The sequence below is a fragment of the Fomitopsis serialis genome (genome assembly GCF_022376445.1).
Source record: "Fomitopsis serialis strain Sig1Antser10 chromosome Unknown B0H18scaffold_139, whole genome shotgun sequence".
Lineage (NCBI taxonomy): Eukaryota > Fungi > Basidiomycota > Agaricomycetes > Polyporales > Fomitopsidaceae > Fomitopsis > Fomitopsis serialis.
The window spans coordinates 15457-34626 of NW_025955099.1; the positions used below are offsets into that span (position 1 = coordinate 15457).

General features: G+C 55.4%; 8 protein-coding genes across 8 annotated transcripts; 4 read left to right on the plus strand and 4 right to left on the minus strand.

Moving 5' to 3' along the window:
* Nucleotides 1–103: 103 nt before the first annotated feature.
* On the minus strand, nucleotides 104–1529 carry B0H18DRAFT_886034 (uncharacterized protein; the record flags this gene model as incomplete). The annotated part of the gene is made up of 5 exons (XM_048041102.1): nucleotides 104–256; nucleotides 326–851; nucleotides 922–1028; nucleotides 1083–1289; nucleotides 1356–1529. 5 exons carry the CDS (start codon nucleotides 1527–1529, stop codon nucleotides 104–106), a joined length of 1167 nt encoding a protein of 388 aa, XP_047887035.1.
* Nucleotides 1530–2119: 590 nt separating this feature from the next.
* B0H18DRAFT_1041919 (mitochondrial 30S ribosomal protein S19) lies at nucleotides 2120–2878 on the minus strand. The gene is made up of 4 exons (XM_048030604.1): nucleotides 2796–2878; nucleotides 2641–2743; nucleotides 2474–2587; nucleotides 2120–2421 (listed from the first exon to the last, which is right to left on the minus strand). The coding sequence occupies exons 1-4, from the start codon at nucleotides 2839–2841 to the stop codon at nucleotides 2403–2405; spliced, it is 282 nt and encodes a 93-aa protein (XP_047887036.1). The 5' UTR covers nucleotides 2842–2878; the 3' UTR covers nucleotides 2120–2402.
* A 690-nt stretch (nucleotides 2879–3568) lies between these two features.
* Nucleotides 3569–4296, plus strand: B0H18DRAFT_98435 (uncharacterized protein). The gene is made up of 3 exons (XM_048044664.1): nucleotides 3569–3781; nucleotides 3847–4079; nucleotides 4136–4296. The coding sequence occupies exons 1-3, from the start codon at nucleotides 3747–3749 to the stop codon at nucleotides 4198–4200; spliced, it is 333 nt and encodes a 110-aa protein (XP_047887037.1). The 5' UTR covers nucleotides 3569–3746; the 3' UTR covers nucleotides 4201–4296.
* A 1224-nt stretch (nucleotides 4297–5520) lies between these two features.
* Nucleotides 5521–5729, plus strand: B0H18DRAFT_1124968 (uncharacterized protein; the record flags this gene model as incomplete). Its single annotated transcript, XM_048034946.1, has 2 exons — nucleotides 5521–5623; nucleotides 5680–5729. The coding sequence occupies 2 exons, from the start codon at nucleotides 5521–5523 to the stop codon at nucleotides 5727–5729; spliced, it is 153 nt and encodes a 50-aa protein (XP_047887038.1).
* Nucleotides 5730–7628: 1899 nt separating this feature from the next.
* Nucleotides 7629–8459, plus strand: B0H18DRAFT_886038 (Dihydroneopterin aldolase-domain-containing protein; the record flags this gene model as incomplete). Its single annotated transcript, XM_048041103.1, has 2 exons — nucleotides 7629–8219; nucleotides 8277–8459. 2 exons carry the CDS (start codon nucleotides 7629–7631, stop codon nucleotides 8457–8459), a joined length of 774 nt encoding a protein of 257 aa, XP_047887039.1.
* A 248-nt stretch (nucleotides 8460–8707) lies between these two features.
* Nucleotides 8708–13033, minus strand: B0H18DRAFT_1041940 (glycosyltransferase family 20-domain-containing protein). Its single transcript, XM_048030605.1, has 8 exons — nucleotides 12713–13033; nucleotides 10834–11897; nucleotides 10688–10784; nucleotides 10288–10632; nucleotides 10145–10234; nucleotides 9682–10094; nucleotides 9506–9626; nucleotides 8708–9452 (listed from the first exon to the last, which is right to left on the minus strand). Exons 1-8 carry the CDS (start codon nucleotides 12920–12922, stop codon nucleotides 8952–8954), a joined length of 2841 nt encoding a protein of 946 aa, XP_047887040.1. The 5' UTR covers nucleotides 12923–13033; the 3' UTR covers nucleotides 8708–8951.
* A 1977-nt stretch (nucleotides 13034–15010) lies between these two features.
* Nucleotides 15011–17115, minus strand: B0H18DRAFT_1087576 (Misato segment II tubulin-like domain-containing protein; the record flags this gene model as incomplete). The annotated part of the gene is made up of 9 exons (XM_048032184.1): nucleotides 15011–15451; nucleotides 15510–15699; nucleotides 15771–15838; nucleotides 15886–16020; nucleotides 16072–16218; nucleotides 16393–16666; nucleotides 16727–16802; nucleotides 16860–16905; nucleotides 16963–17115. 9 exons carry the CDS (start codon nucleotides 17113–17115, stop codon nucleotides 15011–15013), a joined length of 1530 nt encoding a protein of 509 aa, XP_047887041.1.
* Nucleotides 17116–17144: 29 nt separating this feature from the next.
* Nucleotides 17145–19019, plus strand: B0H18DRAFT_1041953 (uncharacterized protein). The gene is made up of 4 exons (XM_048030606.1): nucleotides 17145–17449; nucleotides 17533–18288; nucleotides 18339–18715; nucleotides 18780–19019. The coding sequence occupies exons 1-3, from the start codon at nucleotides 17428–17430 to the stop codon at nucleotides 18689–18691; spliced, it is 1131 nt and encodes a 376-aa protein (XP_047887042.1). The 5' UTR covers nucleotides 17145–17427; the 3' UTR covers nucleotides 18692–18715; nucleotides 18780–19019.
* Nucleotides 19020–19170: the final 151 nt, after the last annotated feature.

The following is a 19170-nucleotide window of genomic DNA, read 5'->3' on the forward strand; positions in this document are numbered from 1 at the left end:
GCATAAGTCTCGCCCTCCGTAGGGTATGCATGGTGTCATTAGGGAGTCCATTCAGCTAGCGACATAACGGGCATGGTCGATCGGTCAGTCAGTCATCCACATCTCAGAATTTGCCCGTGACGAGCACGCGATAGAGCGATTGCGCCTCCTCGAAGCGTGCGTTGCGCAAAGTGAAGTGCGCCATCTCTGCCGAGTCCGCGTCCGAGGCGGGGTCGATGATCGAGAACTTGATGAGGGAGGCGAAGAACCGGCACAGCTACATAGGTGGTTTGTGGAAACGTCCGTTAGCGTCTGCGTGCTAGGGTGGATAGGTGACGTGACGTACGTTCTGCACGCCCTTGCCGAAGCGGTCGTCGCTCACCTCCCCCGCGCGCTCGTCCTCCTCCGCCCTATCCAGCCAGGTGATGCACGAGTGGAGGAACCAGCCGAGCACCTCCGCGCGCACCAGGTCCGCGACGGTCGTCTTCCCCCCTGTGGTGATGTCCAGCACGGTCGTAGGATCGCGCAGGAGCCGCCCAATGAGATCAAAGGAGGGCAAGATCGGCGGGAGGTGCTTCAAGGCTTCGAGATACAAGACAGGATCTTGGTTGTTAGTGGCGGCAGACGAGAGAAGGGCGGCAAACAGAGGGTGTGCGATCGAAGGGTTATAGGAGATCAGTGAAGGTAGGTCCATGGCGGTGATAACCGGTGCAGAGGTCAGTTGCGGGAGGACCGGGAGCAGGACACGTTGTTCCGATAAAGTCAAGACGCGATCGCGCGCCGCCAGTAACAGAGTCATCGCGTCCGACAGTCGCTGCCTCTCCGCATCCTGTTCCGGCGTGACCTGCGACTCAGCGCTGGCGGCGCCATTCCTAGTTACGGCACCAGTCGATCAACGGTCAGCAGGGGTGTCAATGCCGACATGGCGGTCTGAGGGCCTACAGATCAAATCGCGCGCGTTCCGCCTCGTCTTCAAGAGCCAAGTTTGCCGCCCTTAGCTTCGGGGGCAGCGGCGAGCGCGCCAAGGTGGACGGCGAGAACGGACCGATCTAATGGAACGTCGGCACCGCCATTGGGGATACGAGAAGGTGCGCCCGACGTACATCACTGCCATCTCCCCTGAGGATCTTCCACAGCACCCACACTAGTTGTTCGGTCTCGCTCACGCCGCCCTGCGCCGCGACGTGGATGGACGCCTCGCGCTCCTTGACGAACGTCGCACGGAGCGCGGATTGAAAGGGATTGATGGCGATAGAGTGCGGCGCATAGAGCGAGTAGAGGATGTACGAGACGAGGATCCGTTGCGCGGGCTTGTAGATCAACCAGGATTCGGAATGATTAGCGTGGTTGGGTCGTGATGACTCTGGCGAGCGTACCTCTGCAGGAGCGTACAGCAACGGCAGCAGCACGTCCAACGCGACCTGGAACCGGCTCATCGGGGCCACGAGCTGCGTGAAGCCCTGCGTAGCCGTCGAGCATGGCAGCGAGTACGCCTTCGAGAGTAGATGGCCCACCGAGGCCCGTGCCAGGTCTGGCGGAGCCTGCTTCATGGCGAAGGGAGGCGCATAGATCGTGGAGGTAGCAGTCTGCATCATGAGCGCATCATCGTCCGTCTAGCGGTGGTCGTCGTGGACAATGGCGAGCAGACCTTCGCCGACGCCGCGTTCACAGACAACACATGGGCGTCTGATTCCCATATGCGGTAATAGCAATCGACTCTGCTTTATGTACTTACGCACGTATTTACTCACACAACTTTGGATTGTACCACAGCGTCGAAAAGTTACAGAACAATGACGAAAGGAGGACTGTAAGCAGAGTAGACCAGTAGTTCGCTGGGATATGTAATAGGAAGTCGCACTACTTGGTGGAACCGATCCGGAAGTCGAGAAGGCCTTGAAGATGATTCATGAAGCATCTTCCATCTCGTATGGCTGAAAGCCTCAACCTTTTCATTTCATATGAAGCATGGCATGTACTCAATGTGATGCACATGGGTTCTGCGGTCAAAAGTCCTAGAACACCATGATACTAGTAGCAACTCGGTACTCGGACCAGGACGGCGTTACGACCACAGCCATGACTCGGAGCTCTTCAGGCTGACCGTGCGGTCAATGAGCGGTCGCCAGTGTTGGTGAATAGAAGACGGAGAACTGGGCCGACCACTGGAGGTCTATACAGACCCACCGATACGCAGTTATAGGGAAAACACAAGAAAATACTTGACAACGTCAAAACGGAGCAGCACTACAAGTGTGCAGAACCCGGTGCAACAGCAAATCAAACTCACAACCTTTAGGAGTACGCGTCCACCTAGAACTTGTTTTATGTTGTCGATGTGTTGAAGCAGACCACACAGGTTTTCCGAGCCGACGAAGAACAAGAATGAGAGGATAATGTATACGGTGGGAACGGAGTATGTTCTACTTGTTCTTTGTTGCACTAGATTTCTCGTGAGCGACACCGCCAGGTCAATAGATACAGCACAACGCACCGGAACGTGAACCTCTTCCTCGTCGCCGAGAATTCACCCAGCTTGTGCCCCACCATGTCCTGCGTGACGAGCACCGGAATGTACTCTTTCCCGTTATGAACGAGGAACCTCAGTCTATCGCTTGGTGGTCAGCATGCCTCTGCACGTACTAGGAGCATCGAACGTACCCGACGAAGTTCGGTAGGATGGTACATGAGCGAGCCTGTGTCTTGATGGGAATGTTGTTCTCCAGAGCCAGCCGCAGGTTAGGGAACGCCACGAAGAACGGACCTAGAGCGGAGCTCATGAAAACGTTCATCGAAGATTCATGCGAATAGCTCACCTTTCCATGCTGACCGGCCGCCCTGCACCACCGCCGTCGCAAACATCGCTCAAGAAACGACCTGTATGCAACAAGCTGTTGAGCGCCCGTCCCCTCCGGTACGGCCACGTGGATACAACTTTAGCCGCGCGGAGTCGCGGCGCTGTGGCGCTTCCGTTTCCTGCTGCTTGCACCGAAGTTCGATGCACAGTTCATATGTCCCCCTTTATCGGTATTTGTCTCACAATATTGTGAGATTTGATATCTGTTTCAGGAAGACTGAAACAAAATCAGAAGCTGGCTGTACGCCCTCGGAGGAACTTGAGTAAGTATCACGAATAATGTTGACTTGAACAGCCATACGGCCTACTAAGCTACTCCCCATCTAGTGTGCAGTGTGATATACACTATAGTACATCACAGACACTAATCAAGCAAGATTATACCCTTTCATCGTTGATCAGATACTTACGCTCTCAGTGAGTGCTGTATTTACGATCCGCTCATGACGTCATGACAAGTCGGCCAGACGTTGTCGCGCAATATCTGCTCCAGGACGCGCGTGAGGCCCAGTGTGTGGTGTAGCGTACGTGCCAACAAACGATGACAAGTACTCCGCATTACCAACGCTGTGAGTTGCTCACAACACCAGTCAATGATCACATAGCTGACGATGAGTAGGGCAACGGCGCGGAGTATTGACATACCCTTTACGCGCCCCTGCTGGCAAAATCATCCTGCACACCACCTACCTGTGGACGTGGGTACTCGTCCCATTGTCTCCTCCGTGACACGCCACTTCACGTCAGTGGTGCCAGACATATGATCTAGGTCCCTGCAGCCACAAGCGATATATAAAGGGCGCAGAACGCGACGAACGGCTTCTCACCAAGCACTTCACGACCCAACTGCATCTTCACGACCCCGACTATCTATTGACGACTCTATTCAATCACCATCACAACTCTCACCATGTCCAACGATAACACCAACAACAACGGCCCCAAGTATGTTCTGTGCCTCCATCCGAATCATCATCTCGTAACTGACAACGATTTTCCACTCCTTGTAGCAAGACCACCGGCCAGCTGCACTCCCTGAAGGGAACTGCCGTCGAAGCCGTCGGTAACCTCACCGGTGCGACGTCGTGGCAACAGTCTGGCCGCGACGAGCACGCCAGGGGCGAGGGCGAGTACCAAGCTGCCCAGGCCGAGGGCTACGTCGAGGGCACCAAAGACCGCGTCGGCGGCCGCAAGGACGCCGTCGTCGGCGCTGTCACCGGCGATCGCCAACAAGAGACGACTGGTGAGTGGGACTTGATGCTGCTTACACGCGGGATGCTGATCGGTTGGTCCACATAGGCAACGTCCGTCGTGACAAGGGCTCGGTTCAGCAGGACATCAACCGACCGTCGTCCACTAACTGAGCGGTCACGGGAAGATACCCTAGTTTAATCTCGTCGTAATGGCAGTGTATCGATAATGTCGGTGGATGTTGGATAATATAGACATCATGCCATGAAGTATTCAACAACCTGATACGTGTGAAACTCGTGATTCTACATGTTTGGGGTAAATTGCACGGCCGCGGCGAGTCGTATCGAACGATGTTCAGCGAAGCGCAGTCTTCTATCTAGTCCTACACTTCAGTTTTGAGTGGAAGTTCGGAAGAGTGGAACGAAGGTTTAGTAATACGGTGGAAGGACACGTTAGTAAAAACTACGTTACTTTGGACTTGCATGCATGTCGCGATCCCGTGACCGTGTTTACAACCACCGATCTTCGCGGATGATCCCGAAGCAGGCAGTCGACGCGCCTCGCTCTCTTCGTCGAGGTGCCCCATGCATACAAGTGAGTCTTCTATGACATGACGCGTCAAATGTATGGCTTGTGGTCCATTGCTTTGATCTATCCGCCCTCCACGAAGGGCATTCAAGGCCGTACCCACGGGCAACTCAACGACTTGGGCTGTGTATATCCGCATGTCGACAGACACGAACGCCTCATCAGGTTCTCAATCCTCCTCTCGCGTCCAGCTGACTCCAGCTAGGCTCTTATCTATGACGCTGGCCATGACATGGAATCTCAACGTCTTGAAGTTGATACCTCCGGTAAGTGTTCGTTGATGGCCGTTCTGCATGCCGCCGTGCTCACCCTCGGTCATCTCCGTCTATGACAGCTGTGATCACTTGATGCACACACGTTCGGTATGTGCCATGCCTATTGGAATCACTGACCGCCAGGAGGTCTTAATGTATCATGAGTGTCAACGTGGCTGCGTTCGTCGTTACCGCTGGTGATCGCCTCTCCGTGTCTTAGCGCACACCCGCAAGACCCGGAAGCGTCAAAGACAGCCAGGCGCGTGGAAGCGCCCCATCAGCATTGTGCCGCTGATAAGCCTCGAAACCAAACCATCGGGGACCCTGTCCAGGTTGTACACGGAGGACGTGGGGCACATCGTCCGTCACGCTCGAAGTGTCATACTCCTATCAGGCTCTCAATCTAATGTCCCAGACCGCGTCGTCCATCATGTGGACGACCGCTATCTCCCCAGAAGCCCATGCTGACACTACCGCGTGCCCGAAGCAGGATGTCCCAAGGCAGATGTCGAGTCAAGTTCAAGCCCACCCGAGACTCGAGGGCCAGCACCTCGGCGGCATTGGCAGAGCGTCTCTTCAGTCCCATAAGCATATAAGAAACTCAGCAGGTCGCCGTGAGTCCTCAGTCACCTCGACCTCTCGACAACCATGCAGTTCAAGAACCTCGGTCTCCTCGTCGCCGTCATCCTCCCGTTCCTCACCGTGGCCGTAGCGAATCCCGCGCCTGCCATCGGCTCGTACTACTACATGGGTGAGTAGACTGCTCCGTGATCCCCGCCCATCGTGCAAGTTCTCATTGATTGTTAGACTATGAGGAGGACGTCCCCGCCAGCCAGCCCACTGCTCGCGCCATCTGATCGCTTGAAGGGCGCGATGCCATATTGTTTCAGGAATACGCAGATTCGAACGTATATACAATGACACCGATAGAGGTAGGCTTACACGCTTCGATGGCTGTAGGAGCATAGAGGATGACGGTGCGATTGGCAGACCTCAATTCGTTCCTCACGGGTTCTACGTCTATGTAGTCCATGACGTGTGTTGCGCTGTGTAAATCTAGAGAATTAAGTGACGATTAGGATGTGAATGCAGCTTGTATTGACGAGCTAGTCTACTAGTACATCTTGACTGTCAAGCAGCCGCCAATGGGCCTAGCTCTCGATGTTAAGATTCCATGAAAAACGCGAGCGAAGCTACGGAGTGATGTGCTACATCTCACGCCGTCAATCTAATGGCTATGCAGCGGAATAGTACGCAGAGTACGGAGTTGTCCTCTCGAGCCGGAGTGAACGAAGCCAGGAGGCACTGCCACACGGGAGTTCCGTTGCCCCTATCGCAGGTGAGCAGACGCTTTCGTGCAGCGTGTCCTGCCCGCTGGTGCCGAGACTCGCTGATTCATATTCTGTGCACCAACAGGGGCTCCGGCTTTGTCACTCTCAACTTTGTGTATGAGTATAGGAACCGGCGGCCACTTGAAGCAGTGCAATCTTCCAGTTCACCGGCTTCCGGAAGCAAGGGTCAATGCCGGCGGGACACCTCGTTATTGTTGTCACTGCCCGCCTCCTATGTCGGAATGTGGCCTCCGAGCAGCGAGCGGATCCAGAAATAGCCGTGGGCCATCCTGTCAGCCATCGAGTGACCGGATTGAATAAGATCCGATCGAGGAAAGTACCTAGATCTCGATGTTGGCTTTGACCTGTTCAACACTCTGAGTCAGGATTATCCTCGTCAAGCAAGAGTGGCTGTGTGGCCCAGTGTGTGGCCCCGCCACAACCACGGTAAAGGCGAAGGCGAGTGTGTGTCTTATTGTCTTTCAAAAGGTCTGCAGGGATGCATAAATACGCAGTTGAAAGGCCCTGAGCTACTAGCGAACCCGTCAGCACGACAATCTCGCTAACCTTCGACCTTCGAGATTCACTCTTACCGCTTTCTTCGCTCGAATGGACGCGTTCTTCACCATCGCCGAGCCGGTCCCTGCCTCTGTTGAAACCGAGGGCGCCGACAAGGTGCCTGCCGATTACGACACTAGCAACGGCAACGGCGGCTACAGCTGCGTCGTCGCTTGAGGCTTCAGCGGTAGGTGAACAGCGATGTCACATATTCAGCAAGCAAATAATGCGAAGTTATGCCATACAGGTGGATTGAGATGATTGTCAATCTGCGCAATAGACGAAAGAGGTCTTTTTGAGGTTCCTGGGTGTTGCGATAGCGGGGAGTGGCAAGAAGTCCTGAGGGTAGAAGGGGGTGAAGGTGGTTTAGACTCGGAGAGAGGATGATTCACCGATCAAACGTGTTAAAATCCGCCTTTGTTATTCAATCATCAGCCCATTTCCCCGGGCCCTTCAACAGTGCGTCGCGTTGCCGGCTCAGGCTGCGTCTTCGGAGAGCGACTCGGAAACTGGAGTTTTGTATTTGAACATTTGCCTCATCTACCGACGGTACAGTGAGTACCAATATGCAATATCATGACATGTAAGATGTGCAGGGAATTCACTTTGCTAGTCGTCGGATGGAGCTACCAGTGGGAGTCGCCGGACGTAGTGACGGACCAACTTTGATGTGGCGATGTCTGGTAAGAACACAATCTCGATCGAGCTCACACGTGATTGACGTGCACGGATCTCAAAAATGGTACGTATTGGACAAAGCCCTCCTCTCTCCCTCCGGTCGGAGTCGGGGAGTATAGATGCACGTGTTCGTGTCGATCGGCGATCGCTCCGGTCGAGGAAGTCATGCGCGATTTCACTCTGTCCACCATGTCCTCCCAAGACCCGGTCGCGCATGATGTCCTCTTCATCGACTCGCTCTCCATCGCACCAACAATTGGGCGCGACTGGTGGGGACGTGTACGCCCGCAGCCTCTGTTTATCACTGTCCAACTCTACCTCCAACCCGGGTATCTCGACAAGGCTGGTGCTTCGGATGACGTCCGTGACTCAGTTCACTATGGCCAGCTCTGCAAGAGCGTCCTGAACCTAGCTTACGGTCCTGATGCACAAGTATTTGATGGGCCAAGGGATCTGGCACGGGCGGTGGTGAAGACCGCGTTCGCCCTCACCGGTGCAGTCATCGTCCAGCGCGCAGCAGTTGCCATCAAGTCCGAGAAACTGATCCCGCTCGCTGGAGAGTTCCTCTTGGAGATATCGACATCGTACAGGCAGGAGGTTATTGGAGGCACAGAGAGCGTCCGTGTCACAATCAAGAACCTCGTGCTGTCCACTATCATTGGAGTGAATCCGCCCGAGCGCGAAGCGAAGCAGAGAGTTGTCGTCACTATCATTGTGCACGAGAAGTCTGGTCATGGTGCTCCGGTTGATTATGCCGCGCTAACAACCTTGCTTAACAATGTAATTCAACTCACTACTCTACAGTTGCGAGGACAGGTTAACTCAGTCATTCCTTAGGACATCGGGGCGACTTCATATCTCACCCTCGAGAAGTTCGTCCTGGAGATCATCCGCATCATCTGTCTGTTCTCGGAGACCATAGACGTTGTTACGGTCAAGGCAGAGAAGCCAAGCGCTCTGTCCTTCGCTCAAGCCGCCGGCGTACAGATGACCAGGTCGCGATCTGCGTTTCTTCAATAACACGGTGAGCCTTCCGGCGCCTGTGATTCGTAGTAAATCATGACAACAACATTCATTCGTTCTAGAGGTCAGCGAGTGATGAGTCACTGATGACTTGTAGGGAAGGGAGCCGTCAGTCAGCATTGCTGGAGTAAACCATAAATCGTAGAACGCTTACCACCGCATTTGCCGGAGGCCCAAGCCCTTCCCGAGCTCCCTCAGTCTCTGGAAGAGTTGTACGATGCATGCTGCATGCACAACACGCTCAATGTATCATAGTATCAGAATGTATTGGTGCCTATTGTATATGATGCGTGGTAACGTCCGCCACGATGCTACACGATTTCCACTGGATGCTACACAGGACGGTGCGCAAGAGTACTTGCCATCTAAGAACGGTACACAAAATCTCCTACAAATATTGTTGCTACAGGACGTTTCATTGCTTCTTCAAAATTCGAGTTCTTCGTGTTTCGCCGACTTGCATGCGTCTCCCCGCCCCGAGTTGTACGCTCACTTCGCCTCAGCGAACCTTCCGAGGACGCTCAGCACCTGCTCTGACTCCAACTTCCACTTTGCGTCGGTGCCCTTGCTGCCTATGCTCGCAGTCTCCGCATTCTCGAGCTCGTTCAGTCGCCGCATCAGCTTCTGGTCCTTGCCGACGGCCAACACGAACCCGAAGTCGGACACGCTCTCCGGCTCTGTTGCCTCAGGCGCCAGCCACGCCGCGCGGCTGGCCAGCGCGGAGTGCGCGGGGCCGCCGGGTGACAGGATCGCGCCAACTGCGGTCGAGCGCGAGATGTTGTTGGGGAGGACGAGGAAGGAGTTCGCGCCTGGGATGATGCGCAGACCGTATCGCTCGCCGAGACTGTCGAAGATGTGGTTCTGCGCCTCCCCGGCTTGGCGACGAGCCCACTGGCGGTCGGTCTGCGGCTCATCGGGGTCGGTCCAATAGCGCCAGACGACAGACGCTTCTCGCTCCTCGACGAAGGAGCCCGGAGTGCGCTCCGTGAACTACATCGTGGCTGTCAGTGGACGCGGCAGTGGAATACTACCGGCAGACTCACGTAGTTGAGGATCTCTAAGCATGGTGCCTTCCACGTCAAGTTGAAGTTCGCAACCATGTTAACCCAGGTCGGCTCGCCACCGCGCGTAGGACGCGTCCTGATGTAGCACCCATTCTCCGCACTACCGTATCAGCACGTTAGCATCCTGAAGCTCTACACCGACGACGGGTACGTACACTATGCCAATCTTGGGCACCATCTCCGCGACAATGTCGAGCATGCCCTTGACAGGCAAGCCACTCAACAACCAAACCTCATTTCTGGGGTCCTCCGCAAGCCTGTTGAGCACGTCAATCGCCTCCTTCGGCGGGTTGAACTCCGCCCTCCCCAGCCTGCGCATATCGCGGATCCACATCGTGCCCTCGAAGTCAATGAGGAGCAGCCGCTTCTCGCTGTGGCGGTAGCGTGGCACCAGGAGCGAGACGTCGAGTGAGGCGACCTCAGCGGCGTCGCCCTGCAAGTGCTCGATGTTCGCGCGGAGGCAGCGTACGAGGAAGGAGGTGACGAAGGCTTGTGCGGATTGGGTGACGACGTGGTTGTGCAGGTCTTCCCAGCGGGAGGTCGCTTCCTCGTCGCTCATCGTCAATGCCTGTAAGGGGGATCAGGAGCCAGTCCACGCGGACTAAAGGGTGCGCGTACCTGGTGGATCGCCTTCGCCGTCATCCGTTTGTCCCATGGGTTGATAGGGATGCACGATCGAAATCCACTGTAGCTGTATGAACCAGTGAACTGCAACCTGACTTGAGCACCAGAATCCACTCTGACCATATGAAGGGTCATACTTCACTGAGGATCAACGGCCGATGCCTCTGTTCCTGACACTCCACAAACTCATGCGTCCTTAGCGCCATGCCCTCGCGCAGAGATGTCACCATGAACGCGTCTGCGACGGTGAGCAGCGCGAGATACTGGCTGAACGTCAGATCCTGCGTGTGCAGGAAGACGACAGGCTGGTACGTGAGTGTCGAGAAGCGCGAGTTGAGATGGGAGACGACGTCCGCGACGCCGCCCTGCATCTCGTTCTCCTCCGTGGTCTGCAGCGCGACCTGGATGAGCACAACCTTGCCCTGAAACTCCGGATACTTGTCCAGGAAGGTCTCGAAGGCTTGGATCTTCTGCCGAACACCCTGCATACGAGCAGATGTCAGTGGGTTCAGTGTGGTTAGGGGAAGTCGAACCGACTTGGATGTTGTCGAGCTTATCGCGACCGACGATGAGCGTCATGCCAGCATACCGCTGTCGCAGCGAATTGACCCACTCCGCAACCTCGGGATTGCGCCTGTGATGACTCAGCTACGAAGCGGGACTGAACAAAACACTCGACTCACTTTTCCTGTCTGAGGTGCCCGACATCAATGCCCATCGGGAAGACGCCGACGTCCACGAAGCGCTCCTCCGTTTGGATGCCCTTCGGAAGTGCCTCTACTGTCAGGATACGGCTCACCGTCTGCCTGAAGTGACGCGCATAGTTCGCCGTCTGGAATCCGACCAGATCCGCACCAAGCAAACCATGCAACACGTCCTCGCGCACGCTCAGACAGCGGAAGATCTCCGAGCTCGGGAACGCGACGTGCATGAAGAACCCGATCGGCGCGTTCGGCAGCCTCTGGCGGAGCATCGCGGGGAGGAGCATCAGGTGGTAGTCGTTCACCCAGATGATGTCCCCATCCTGGTACACGCTCGCGATCGCGTCCGCGAACCTGCGGTTGACAGCCTCGTACTGCTTGAAGCTCGCGCTCTCATAGAAGCTCTTCGTCTTCGGCGCGTCCGGGATGGCGTAGTGGAGGCACGGCCAGAGCACCTGGTGGCAGAACTCATCGTAGCAGCCCACAAACTCCGTGTCCGGGATCCACACCGGCAGGCTGTCGCACTCGTCGCGCATCCGCCACTCCATGTTTCGCTTCAGGCTCTCCCGGAATCCGTCCGTATTCACGCCGAGCGTGCCCACCCACAGCTTGCGCTTGAGTCGCACGCCGACGCTCTCCACCGCGTTCTTCAGCCCGCCGTTGCAGTGCGGGTTGCTCTCCACGTGCCACTGCATGTTGCGATTTCCCCCGTTCGTGTCGTGCCGCGTGCCCGAGAGCGAGCGACTCGAGGTGCGCGCTGTCGAACCACGCGATGCACGCCGCTGCACACGCGTCTGGCCCGCTGTGCTGCTCGTATGCGTCGTTTGATGTCTCTTTGAGGCACCGTTTGTCGATCCATTGGCGCCTAACGCGTTCGCTGCGGCGTTGACTACGTTGTTGGTGGTGGCTTTCGACGCGAGGGCATCAACAAGCGAGGTAGAAGAGCCATTCGGCGCAGGAGACGGAGGTTGGGTGAGTCCAGTGAATGTCGTGAAGGGGTTGCTCGGTTCGTTACGGGGCGTGACCGCTGGGGACACGGCTCGAGACTAAGTGCAACCAGTCAGCGCCATGCGGAATAACCAAATCGCACAGGAAGAGGAACACGTCAGAAGCCAGGCTTTTGCAAGGACATGCGTCACGAAACGAGCGTGCAGTAGTCGGACTTGGGCGCAAGGAGGATCCTAGCGACATGATGCGGCATCATTTGTATGCTAGTGCGAATGCGTGAGAGGTGATCGCAGCGATAGAAGGATACTCCTTGACAGCTGCACAAAAACGCGAGCCTGAGGGTTTTTGGTTGGCAATGACGCAGCAGTCTGCTTCGAAGCAAACTCTGCCTAGAGCAGACCCCAGCTGATCAAGCTTCAAGCAATGCAGGCATGCATAGACAATTTCTCTATAACCAGGTAATGAAAACCTCCGCCCATCGATTGCGCAAGTGAGGGCTGCGGGTAAGACTCGCTGTGTCGTGTGACGCAGACATCCGCATGCATTGCGGAACGTAGGAGACTGATACCAGGGAGGAAGCCTGAACCAAATACGGGCGAAATCTGGCGTCTCGAGGGGGTATGTCTGAGGCTTGTCCGGACATACGAGCCATCGTCGGCGAACAAGGCTGATGAACTGTCCAGATATAACACTTCGTGGTCGCCGGAAGGCTGAGGAATATCCGGACACGGATAGCCCAGCTGCTCTCGTGTACGACACCAGTGCAACGATCACCCCTCGAGAGGGCGAAGCCTCGTACAGATGACGGGTCCGTCATGGGGACAGTGATACAAATGGGATGCAAACGCGAGAAGACAGGCCGCCATGAACGTGGATGCAGGGGAGGTATCTAGGATCAGACACAACAGCTCACCTTGTCCTTGAGATCCTCGACAATGCTCCTCAGCGGGCCCGCCTTGCTCGGTAGCGTCGGTCGGCCGCCTGCCTGGGGACCACGCTGGAGGAAGGACGGCGTGGCGATCGTGTCCAGAGACGGCGAGGAGGGAGTGCTGTCGCTGAGGACGGTGGTGTTGGGGAGGAAGAGGGAGGCGATTATGATGCGGTTGTTGCGAAGCGAGCTCATCGCGGCGGTCGACGCGGGGAGGGCTGTGGAGGACGTCGGCGGCGGCGAGGGCGAGTATAAGTGCAGCGATCAGTTCTCATCTATGACATCAGGGCGCACGTGCCCACCTGCAATCGACTCGGCCCCAGGGCCTGGCGCCGTTGAGCTCGCCATTTCGTAGAGGTTCGGTCAGGGAATGAGGGCAGATGGCTGGATATATGTGCGCGACGATCCGGGCGCACTCGTCGTGGACGTCGTCCGTACGTACTTACGTGCAAATCCTCCAAGCGCCACCTGCCGACTTTTCGCTTCAACGTTCGTCAGATCGCCGGTCGAGATTTCGCTCAGATTGGCTGTCCGATTTCCTCCGTACGCTCCCTTCACGCCCGCCATCTGCCCTCCATCTGCCGCCATCATCCTCCATCGTCCAATTCTGGTCCCAAGGTCTTCAACGCTGCACACGGAATCCATTTCTTGCGACGTACCGTAGACACGCCGGTGAAACAGCCAGCACAAGCCGTCGAATTTCTTGTGGTCCTCGCGAAGACTTCATGAAATGATCGCGATCACTCGACGACGTCACTTATACGTCTGAAGACTGGTGACCATTCAACTTTGTATTTTTTGTGTTTTCTTACAATGTTCTTATGTACATAACATATCTAGTGACCAGTACAAATCTAAGTATACCCGTTGGAACTCACTAAGTCACACCAATGGCGTCATCTATCCCCGTACTCAACGACCTGCCATTCCGAGAAGGTGACCTCCCCGATATGGTCAAGTCGTGATCGTCAATAATGACATTGGGTACACTGCTCTACCACGCCAAATCTACACGTTCTGAAATCAATATATAGCTGTATGATGCACTGGCATCACAGCTGAAGAAATGCTGACACTGTCAGGCTCTTGCACAAAATACTAGCTAGGCTGTGGCAGGTTAGGAAAGCGCCGGTGCCTCCTGAACGGCCTGGACAGGGATGGGCCCGTCGCCATCTCCTGCGGCCTCGAGTATGTTGACTACACGTACTGTGATTGAACGCACTCACTTCAACGCGCCAGAAAGCCCTCGGACGAATTGTTGTTCCACCCTCTTAGGCACTCCGAGAGCTGGACGCGCATGTCGACTTCGATGCGAGCTTTGAGTGAACTAGCCATCCTCCGCTTGGTCAACTATATGATCATGCGCCCTTCTGGTACGTCTCTGAAATCTCTCCGATGTCCTCACTGCGGCACGTCAGAAATTCGACCCGTGCACAGCGTGTGCTACGAAGCGATACTGCGCAGTGTCATGGGGTTTACTATCGTGAAGCCAATCAACTGGGCCGCGACTCTCTCGAGGAGCTTCTCGCGGACCATTGCACATATATGAGACGTTTCAATTACATAAGTCGCAAACCATGACATATGAAATTTGAGCGAGCGACACTAGAACCGAGACTTCCGTAGGCTCACAGACCTCCAACATAGCCTGGTGGACAGTAGCTCCAAGATGCTCGCATAGAGTCAGTTTGCATGACGGGCGGTCCGACGACAAATACCATTAACGTGAGTACGTGCCACGAAGCTTTCGGACGTATCTTGAGGCTCAACACTAATACTTACTCAGGTACCGATTCCAATTCAATGGCGCACGCGAACTCTATCATACTATTCAAGTTCTGGCTGACACATCAACCAAGGTCCGAGGTAAGTTAAGGTCTGTCGGAAGTCGGGCATGCAGCCGTACCTTTCCCACTCCACCTCGAAGCCTTGGGACCTGAGTCTTCGCGGGAATGCATCCCGGGGCTTGTGCGCAGGAAGAACCTCCTGGAAACCGAGGAAGTTGGGAAAGGTAGGTTAACGCCGCATGCAAGGTTGAACTGGCAGCGGAAGGTCTAGGCTTTGTGGACGTGCACCAGCTCCAGCAGCGCGGAAGCCAAGAAGTGAAGCCCTACGGACCCAACGGCCGTCAGTGCGTTTTAAGGATCCGACGTCGCGCTTGCATTTTGTAGTCACGATTGTCACCTCAGTGTGAACGGTAGTCACACATCACCGCGATGGCTCGAAAGTGAGCGTTCGGAAAATTGGCAGCACAGACATGAGGTAGGATCGAGCCGCATGGTTTTATTCTTCGTCATCATCCAGCCCGATATCTTGCACGACCGCATCCCCCTCTTCTAGCCCGACATACGTATCCCGCAGTGCCCATAGACCGTCCCTCAGTTCGATCACGTCGTCCTTCTCCAGCCCCATAACGCTCAGCACCTCAGCGCCCCGTCGAACGCAATCGTCAACGACCGTAGAATACGCTGCGAAAAGTTCCGACGTATGCGAAGTCGTATGCAGTGACGAGAGGACGTGAGCCGTAGGGGCACGCAGCTTGTTGCCTGTGGACGGAGGGGGTGACTCCAGAAACGTCGGGAAGGACGACGGAATAGGGTATCCAGGCGCGAATATGGTGTACGGAAATGGCCGTCGTGATTCCGTCCACGCATCCAGGGTTCTCCGGTCAGAAGACGAGAAGCCTCTGGCGACATAAATTCTCGCGAATTCCAGACGTGTGGTCTACCGTAGGGGTTCGGTCAGTTCCGTGTAAGTGCTTCGAAGACAGAGTATGCAGTACCTGCTCATCCCCCGCTTTCTTTTTGCCTCCGGACGTTAGCGAGAAATCATATGACCTTCGCGCAAAATCCCGTTCAGCTTGAGGAGGTGTTGGTAATGGGAACACGCCAGATAGATGCGCGAAGCGGTTGCTTCCACCCCAGTTCAAGGCGCCGCAAATACTATCAAGGTCCTCCATGGATCCTTTCAACCTATTCGGTCAAAATTCACTGTCAGCCGTATTTCCTGTCGCTTCCACCGATGCCACTGCGAATCAACCTACCGGAGAGGCAGGGTCACGCTCTCGATGTGGGTTGAGAGAATCGCAGACGTCTGAAATACGCTTTTATGCTGGATGGTGTCAGCGTGAATGCGGGGAAATGTCCGGAGACGCTTACATATAAGTCTATCCCGTTCAGCCATTCCCCGGCCACCCAAGTTCCGGGCGCCTGCACCGGGACGGTCATGGTGGACAATGATGCCAAACTGTGCAGATATAACGCATCGTTGATGACCGCCCGCATGCCTATGTCCTACGGGGTTTCACTCAAATTTCGATCGCACCCGAGCAGTAAGTGACGTACGTCGCCATTGTCGACATGACCAGGGAGGTTGTGCGACAGGAGCGGAAATGCAAGGCATGGGAGCTTTGGGAACTCGTCCCGATATGTGGTCAGGAACGAATTAGTGAAGCCACCAAAAGTAGAAGTGTCGTTCATGACTTGAATACCCTGCCAAGACCTTCGTGTTACCACTTGCAAGTGGAGCAAGCACACGACATGCCAGTGCGGCTCACCTGCAAATTGTCGCACTCCTCCGCGAAGAATCTGAGGGACCCTTCCATGAGGTCGACGTCCTACTATGGTTCATCATCGTTGAAAGGCCGTGTTTCGTGAGAGACGTACGGTGTTATACCGCTCGAACGCATCCTTGCTCCAAGCCCAGTTGCCTTCGGTGCTCTCCCAGTCAGGTGGGTCTGGGAGCCGCTGCATGGACCGCGGGTGCAAGAACACACGACTATAGTCCGACCAGAAGCGAACATCAGAGTCTAAAACTTGGGGTGCAACCCCGTCTTCATCGTTTTTGGGACTGTCGTCATCATCTGCTTCGCGATCGAGTTGCAAGTGGTAGTTGCTTTGGGGGATACGATCTTGACGAGACTCTACCACCCCATTATTCCTAGAGAGATATATACCTGTTCAAACTACCCGTACGAATGGTGAAAGAAGAAAAACAGACCATAGAAACTCCTCCTGGAGATCATCCTCTTCTGAGTTGTACAGGCCACTGGTGCTCGAGAGTCTGCCGAAGTTAGCTGCACTCCCACGTCAGTAAGCAGTCAGCACCAGCCTAGAGCAACACAGACACCTACACCTTCGATCAAAGAGAAGTAGTCTCGGCGAGTATGTCGATTCCCCCTTATACGGGTCGTTATCTCACCGGCATTTGGAGGCACAGAATGGGCAGGCGCGTACTTTTACAGTGGACCCCTCTCTGAACGACACATCATGGTCAATCTCCGACTGTTCATCCTCGCCATACGTGAAATACGCCTCCTGTGTGTTCCAAAAGTGTGTGCCGGCAAAGTTCGCGAGTTGACCTGCTTGGATGTAGATGATCTCCTTCATGATCGCGGTGGCGGACGACTTTCGCAGGCACCGCGACTTGCTCTCGACGGTGACGCTGGACACCGCCACTACTCGACCCTACCTTCGCGATGCGGCATCCTCCTACAACAAAGACAACGTCGCATATTTGCGTGCGTCGGGGAAACTTAGGGTCGGCTGAAGTTCGGATATGGGCAGGTTCTGAGATAGCAGGGCGTCGGAGCCCGCCGCCAGCAAAGCGGACGCTGCGTGTCGGCTTACCCACACAAGGTACTCAGCCCTGCAGAACGTGCCCTGCGACGATCTACACCCTATAATCCAGACCACAAGCTCATGAAGCGACTGGTCTCAAAAGGTGCGTCACGGGTCCCTCCTTGGTCGCACTACACTCCGCTCTGAGTCGGCGTGCGTACTGACGCGGCTCTTATTCGCCTGCAGACGTTGCGGACAGGGACGCGAACGCTGACCGATCTGCTCCGCATCGCCTAGAATCAAACTCTACACTGGGCCCGCCTGTAATGCCTCCGGAATTGACGGACAGGATCGTCGACTTTTTACATGACGATCATGCCGCACTCAAGAGCTGCGGTCTGACATGTCGTCCCTGGCTTTCCGCCGTCCGCTATCACCTCTACTACGCCATCAGCCTCGAAAACACACGCCTCTTCCGCGCATTCTCAAGCTTGCTAAATCGTACGCCCACTCTCGGGCAGTATGTCCGGGAAATACATCTAGCGATGACGGAGGAACTGCAGCGCAGCGACGCCTTGCCCAGCATCGTGGCTCACCTGGGCAGGGTCAGGAGACTCGCCCTGAGCGGAGACATCCTGACGGTAGACCAAGCCACATTCGAGCGCTTTGGACCCGTACAGGAGCTTGCGCTCAACTTGTCTTCTTGTAAACTCAGCGATGTCGCCGCTCTCTTCCTCGCATTCCCTGGCATCAGCGACTTGTCCATCAAGAACACTACGTACCTATATGGTCCTTTGGATCACGTACCGATGCTACCCGTCACACGCCTGGAATTGCAGCCGGCCCTTAATCCTGGGTTGCTGCCTCCGTCGTCACCAATGCTGGAGTCGTTGGTATTGTCCATTAGGCGGGTCGAAGACCTAAGGACCCTGAGCCACATTCTTCGTACGGCGATACGACAGCTGAAGCAGCTAGACTTGCAAATACATATCACTGTGGCAGGTGAGAGGCGGGCGCCTGCTTCTTGAGTCAGTGCTAATATTTTCGGACAGAACACCAGGCAATATTTTTGGACAGCCTGCGAAGATGTCCCCAGTCCCTGACTGCCATTCGACTCTCCACCAAGTCGGTGCAATGTCTGGCATGCATATTGGACAATGTCGATTCAACATACATGCTGGACGTTGCTTTGGACGTCGCCGTCGGCAGTATGTACGGACTGAAGACACTGTCCGGGGTGCTCGCCAGGACCCGATTCCGGAAAGCGTCGAGGATCGTGGTCACACTGCGCTGTCCGCGACTATTGATCTATTGTCCTCGCGACGAAGAAATGACGAAGGCGTTGGTAGAGGAGGCGCTCCTAGAGGCATATAGGCGAAGGGTGTTGTCCGTGTTGATCTACTAACACGACGTTCTGAGCAGAATGCAAGTAAGTACATCATCCGCTTCGCAATTGCTACACGGCGCTCACGCATTATTCGCCTCACCCTCAGAACACGCATATAGAAGCCACATGTCTCAACAAGACGCTTGCAATCATTTGCCCTATATAACTTAGGATTGACGGTTCCGACTTCGAGTTGCTCACTGTAATTACGCCTCGCAACCTCTAGACAACATCGTCTTTCGCTTCCAGACGCTATCTACTGTACCAATACTGTACCTTCATGTTTTGATGTAGTTCGGGCTCCTCATTCTTTGATCGACAATCACATACCAACATTCTAAGAGCAGTTGAGATAAGTACCAGCCTGCTTGTCCAACGTCGAACGTTGATGCATGATGGGTGACTCGGGCCGTTGAGGCCGAGGACTGAGGATTGCGGTTCGGTTTTGTTTCGGCTTGGCGGGCCGCTGCTGCCGAACCGACTCCTGTATGACGCGT